This window comes from Perca flavescens, chromosome 17 (genome assembly GCF_004354835.1).
Source record: "Perca flavescens isolate YP-PL-M2 chromosome 17, PFLA_1.0, whole genome shotgun sequence".
NCBI classification, from domain to species: domain Eukaryota; kingdom Metazoa; phylum Chordata; class Actinopteri; order Perciformes; family Percidae; genus Perca; species Perca flavescens.
In genome coordinates this window covers 33,951,277-33,957,662 of record NC_041347.1, presented here as the reverse complement: position 1 = coordinate 33,957,662, position 6,386 = coordinate 33,951,277, and the positions used below count along the sequence as shown (strand labels likewise).

The following is a 6,386-nucleotide window of genomic DNA, read 5'->3' as shown; positions in this document are numbered from 1 at the left end:
TACTTTTTTCTGAATAAATTGATGCTGGAAATCTTTATGTAAAAGGTAAACATAGATTATAATACAAATATAAAAACATAATGGAATATATGGAAGTAAGGCTCTCAGGCATTCTGTATTGTTTTCATCTATTTATTCTCCTGTAGATCAGCTTTTCTAATTCTATCTGAGTCAGCACACATGTAGCATAGAGGCATCATTTACTCTTCCCTTTTCTTTTGCATCTTTTGTTGAGGAAGTAACCTCCTTAAATATGCATATGACAATTATTCACGTCAATGATAAATTAATTCATTTTAATTAATTAATAAAGCCCTGGACTGTAATATTTCAGATTTGTTTGAGCAAGATTTCTGCTCCTGTCCAAAACTTTGTGCACATTCAAAATATATCTGTGTTATCTGAGTTTTGGAGGAGTCGTGATATTTTGAGAAAAATAAAGTTATAATAGTCAATATATTTCAGAAAATAATCTACCTGCACCATAATCTGCTGTGCATTACATGATTGCTCTGCTGATACGGTAGATCTCAGACCGTCTGACAGACACAGAGCCCAGTTTGGGTCTCTGGTCTCTGAATGAGTGAATATTTAGGGAAGTGTCTGTACGCTGCTCTTTGCTTTTTTTCATTGGTTGTTGCGTTAAATCTTATGAGCTATTGTGTAGCCCCTTTCTTTTTTTTTGATTGGCTGAAAACTGGCAGGCTCGCTCGACTAACAACCTTATATATATGTCAATGCTAACAACTCCAGGGGAGACGCGCTTGATTCCTGGCGCGCCAGAGACATTTTGGGCACTGCAGCATATTCAATTTATTATAAATAGTTTTTCCACGTGAGAAATACGTGTGGCGGGAGTGCGTGACAAAAGACAGAAATGAGTGACTGTCACGCTCAGTTCGTGACACTTGAAGATTTCTCTCTCACAGCTACCAGAAGACTTCACACTTTCAGACATGTTGCTCACGTCACATCTACGTCTTCAAGCTCAGTTGGAGGCTGTTCAGTAACACTCAGACCAGAGACACGGGGTCTGCTGGTCCAGTTTATATATACTGTCTATGGTTTGGATACACCTGTGCTTATCCTACTATGACATGTCAACATGTCTGCTGTGAAAAAGGTCTATTGTGACTCGTTCAAAGGTAAACCTGTAAACAGCTGTAAGATTGTATAAATGTGACTGTTTTTGACTCTCAGGTCAAATTACTTTATTTTCTTGAAAGTATATTTTTTGCTTTCCTTAATGTTGTTAATTTTTATATGATTACTCTTGCCTCAGTGGCCGTAATTGGGGTAAATAATAAAATCTTTTCAACCTCATCGAGCTTACACCTGATCACGACTTCTCGTCCACATCTTAACCTCAACACTGGTCACAAGGGCTCAAACAAGTTAGGTTCAACAAGAGTTAATTTCCCAGTCAGATAAGGGTCATGTGACATTTATTTAGGGTCTAGTCTGCTCCAACTATCTAGGGAGGGGTCCTGGGACCCGTCTGCACGTAATGAGAAAAGACAAACACACAGACACAAAAACATCGACAAATTGTAGAAAATATTTTTATTAAAACGTTGGATAAAAACATCAAAAAATGCTAAAAAACTCTGAAAACCTCCAAAAATGAGACAAAAATGTTGGGAAAAAAAAAGCACAAAAAACGTAACAAAAAAACCAGTGAAACTTGCGTGATGTCAACTTCTTAAATGTTGAATAAAAGAAGTCTCCAGAAAGGCAACAAGAACGTAGAAAACATTGTCCAAAAAACACCCAACTGAAGGGGTTTTCTGTTGATTTGTTGAACAGTTTATCTGGTTTTTAACTTAAAGGTCCCATAACATGGTGCTTTTTGGATGCTTTTATATAGACCTTAGTGGTCCCCTAATACTGTATCTGAAGTCTCTTTTATATAGACCTTAGTAGTCCCCTAATACTGTATCTGAAGTCTCTTTTATATAGAAGTCCCCTCTGTATCTATCTCTTTTATATAGACCTTAGTGGTCCCCTAATACTGTATCTGAAGTCTCTTTTATATAAACCTTAGTGGTCCCCTAATACTGTATCTGAAGTCTTTCATTTTCTCAAAGGCAGAGCAGGATACCCAGGGCTCGGTTTACACCTATCACCATTTCTAGCCACTGGGGGGCCATAGACAGGCTGGGAGAACGCATATTAATGTTAAAAAAAATGCCATGGGACCTTTAAATAAATGCAACAGAGCTCATTACCCAGACTTTGTCCTGTAATTAAAAGATGGAAAATGTGTCTGTATATTTGTTAGTTTTGCTCATAGGTTGTAGTTTGCTTTGTTTCGTGTGTATGAGACCAGAGAATAACCCCACATAAACCCACCGTGAAGCTAATCTGGAGCTGCAGCCCGAGGAATGATGATGATGATCAGTTCACCTGCTGAGAAAACAGAAACTCACCTGGGCTCCTCCGACAGGTAACCTTCAGCGGAGAAGGTGTCTCCATGTAGGAACCGGCCGGTGGCTCAGTGTGTGGTCACGTCAGCAGAGAATACAACTGTCACATGACAGAGAAGTACTGGGTCCATGCTGAATGGGTCTTTTTATGTTTATTAAACACTAACTAAATGGATTGTTGCTCCTGCCAGCCAACGACACACACCTGTTCCCCATTCCACAATCACCGCTGTCCCGCCACACACACCTGCCAGCCATCTGCAATCAAGCTCAGTATTTCGACCCCGGCTCCACTCACCATCTTCCCTGGATCGTTGTCTCCACCATACTGGTGACACGCTACAAGCTCTCGCCTCAAACTGTTGTTAGCTTACCCGTCGTCACCCTGTGCCTGTCCTTACCTCTCCTGGTGTTTCTCTCTGAAGTCAACGGCTCCACATCTCGCTCCCGCATCCAGTCAGCTGCTCCGTCCTGCCTCCGTTCCGGTTTCCAACCTTCCCCTCTTCGCCTCCCTTCCCTTGACCCCAGTGCCTCCTCCTCGGTTCCTTCGGCCCTGTTTCCCGGCGCTCCCCTCGCCATCTGATCCCAGCTAGCTCCCTCGCCGTCCTACTCCAGCTAGCTCCCTCGCCGTCCTACTCTAGTTAGCTCCCTCGCCGTCTGATCCCAGCTAGCTCCCTCGCCGTCCTACTCCAGCTAGCTCCCTCGCCGTCCTACTCTAGTTAGCTCCCTCGCCGTCTGATCCCAGCTAGCTCCCTCGCCGTCTGATCCCAGCTAGCTCCCTCGCCGTCCTACTCCAGCTAGCTCCCTCGCCGTCCTACTCCAGTTAGCTCCCTCGCCGTCCTACTCTAGTTAGCTCCCTCGCCGTACTACTCCAGCTAGCTCCCTCGCCGTCTGATCCCAGCTAGCTCCCTCGCCGTCCTACTCCAGCTAGCTCCCTCGCCGTCCTACTCCAGCTACCTCCCTCGCCGTCCCTACTCTAGTTAGCTCCCTCGCCGCCTGATCCCAGCTAGCTCCCCCATCGCCGCCTGATCCCAGCTAGCTCCCTCGCCGTCTGATCCCAGCTAGCTCCCTCGCCGTCTGATCCCAGCTAGCTCCCTCGCCGTCTGATCCCAGCTAGCTCCCTCGCCGTCTGATCCCAGCTAGCTCCCTCGCCGTCTGATCCCAGCTAGCTCCCTCGCCATCCTACCCCAGTCCCAGAGCCATCACTCCTCCCTCTTACCCGTTTTTCCCAATAAACCTTTTTGTTGTTGAACTCTGCATTTGGGTCCATTCTGTGCCTCCCTCGTAACAAATCATTATTTTCAACCAAAAAACAAATACAAAGCATTAAATGATCAAATGATTTATTTAAATCAGTTACCTTCAGTAATAACTTGTGTACTGTGTTTCATTAAACTGTCTCCACACAAGAAATCCAATAACATAATTACGTAATAATAGATCAATGCAATGAAAAAGTATGCATGTCTGCAGATCATCACAGTTCATACTGTTTTATGCAATGACTGGGTGTGTTTATATGTATGCTGCTATATATTTCCATTTATTTTATTTTCTGGGCATTTTAGGCCTTTATTTGACAGGAGCGTTCAATGCAGCAGGCTGTGAGAAAGTGGAAATGGAACTGGGGAGCAGAAATAGTTGTTTGGCAGTACTTTCAGTCAAGAGAAGGCCATTCAAGCCCAGCTACATGTTCAATGCTGATTGGTCTGGTGGTGGCGAGGACCCTAAACTATACACAACATGGCCGCTGTTACAACATCTGGTCTGAAACATCTGGAAGAATACGAGTTGTTCATGAAGCAATCTCCAGACATCAGCCAGAATGCAGCAACTTCAGGTACAGCAAAGGAAGGACAGTCCCTGTTTACTTCATTCATGAGTTTACTGGGTTCATGGACTGAGGATGGGAGGAGGAGTCAGCACAATCTCAACCAGAGGATTCAGGATTCAGCCCAACCCCCAAAAATCTGGATTCAGTGCATCCCTATAATGTCTCCACACAAGAAATCCAATTAATAACGTAATAATAGATCAATGCAATGACAGAAAGTATGCATGTCTGTAGATATATGTTCATACTGGGTGTGTGTTTATGTATGCTGCTATATGTTTCTATTTACTCTTTTTTAAGTAACACTAGCACTTACTTTATATTTTTATAGACTCAATGAATGAGCACTGACTATAGAGCACTTTAAATTCCGTTGTACCTGTGACATTGACAATAAAGACCTATTCTATTCCATATATTACCAGTACATCTTTTCTTAAGAATATCCATAAAACACACACACACACACACACACAACATTGTGTTCACTATGAAAATGAAAAGAGGGAGATACAACAGCAGATCCGTTGAGACTCAATTTATTGTTTCAAGACAGACAAACATGTTTTTCATGTATAACAGCCTGTACCTGAAGATCCTACGTGTTAAAATATAACTACAAACAAGACGGGATACATTATAGCTGGAGTTTTAGTAGCTTGATTAAAGTTGCTAGTTCCTAGCTATCATTAGAAATACACAACACAAAACAGAAAATAATCAATGCAGCTCTTAACTTTCCTCTAGTTCGTCTCCATCTCCCACTTCTCCAGAAAATCCTGCAGGTTCAGATTGAAGACGTCGATGCCTTTGGGGGACAGATGGACCCCATCGGCCCGGTACAGGCCCGTGTTCGCGCCGCAGCGGATGTTATCGTGCGTCAGCGATGTACCGCCGAGTTCCGAGATAACGTTTTGAATCCGACGGTTCACCGTGGTTCGAACCAGATCGACTTCGTGGCTGTCGGACGAGTGGCGCCACACCCTGCGAGGCAGGATGTTGGACCACACGAGGACACAATGCGGGAATATGCTCCGCATGGAAGTGAGATCCTTCTTGACCGACGCCAGAAGGTCCGTGGGGCTGTCGGTGCTCAGGTCGTTGCCCCCCAGGTGGATGATGAGTACGTCTGGGTTGGGCCAGGTGACTTTCAGTTGGTGTAGCTGGGGCAGAAGCTGTGACCACGTCATGCCCTGGGTGCCTTTCCACCAGACCGCCACCTTGCTGGAGTCCATGCCCAGCTGCATACCTACCTCCGGAGACTTGGCCCGAGACTCCGCCCAGTACACCAGCGAATGACCGCAGATCCAAATGTTCTTGGGCTCGCCGGTTGGGATGCCTGAAAATTTAACAGATTAGATTTTGTAAGTTACAAAGCCTTTGAAATGTTTTCCCAAACTGTCTCCCTCACATTAAGTATAGTACAATGGTACGGTTACCACACTGCACATAGCTGTACATATCTATCCATCTATATGGTTCATACTGAATACCCATATTTACAATACACTGCATACATCTATATTATTCTTACTATTGCACATATCTGTACATGTTCATACATTGTTCATATGACATAGCCATATTTATTCTGCTCTTATAAAAAGGTAACTGCTAACACACTGCACACATATTTAATTTATATAACTCTAAACCACATTCTGTTAACCAACTGTACACTACTGTCTACACTGCACTCTATTTCTTGTCCTGTCTATACTTGTATATCACATTGCACTTTTCTGCTCTTTTTTGCACTTCTGGTTGGATGCAAAATGCATTTTGTTGTCTTCAATGACAAGAATCTAATCTAAAACAGACTGTACATTGATCCTTAAGGCTGGTACCACAAAGATCTACGTAGGATAAGAAGCCTTTTTTGTCATATTACAAGGAATCCAACAGAATTACGAGTGCCCCTCTCAGCGGTGCTTAAGATAAAACTATATTGCACACATCCACGTATAACATAGGATGTATATGTACATAAATACTGTATATGAGGTCTGTGAAAAACTAACAACAGACTTTGTACTGGCAAAAACTCCCAATATTTACCAATAATTCTGCAAAGCATCAACCTGTTGGTAGCAGTTTGTATCGTATAACTTTATTCTGTCTTTGTG

General features: G+C 43.4%; 2 protein-coding genes across 2 annotated transcripts in view; both read right to left on the bottom strand.

The window, feature by feature from the left end:
- The window catches only part of LOC114571635 (nuclear factor 7, brain-like), a 430,007-nt gene that overhangs the window by 96,228 nt on the left and 327,393 nt on the right, over window positions 1-6,386 (bottom strand). The window lies entirely within an intron of this gene.
- si:dkeyp-121d4.3 (uncharacterized) overlaps window positions 4,784-6,386 on the bottom strand; it is a 46,534-nt gene continuing 44,931 nt past the window's right edge. The window contains exon 21 of the mRNA XM_028602996.1: window positions 4,784-5,599. Within this exon, the coding sequence (XP_028458797.1) occupies window positions 5,004-5,599 (596 nt within the window). The 3' untranslated portion in view covers window positions 4,784-5,003. The remainder of the gene's footprint in view (window positions 5,600-6,386) is intronic.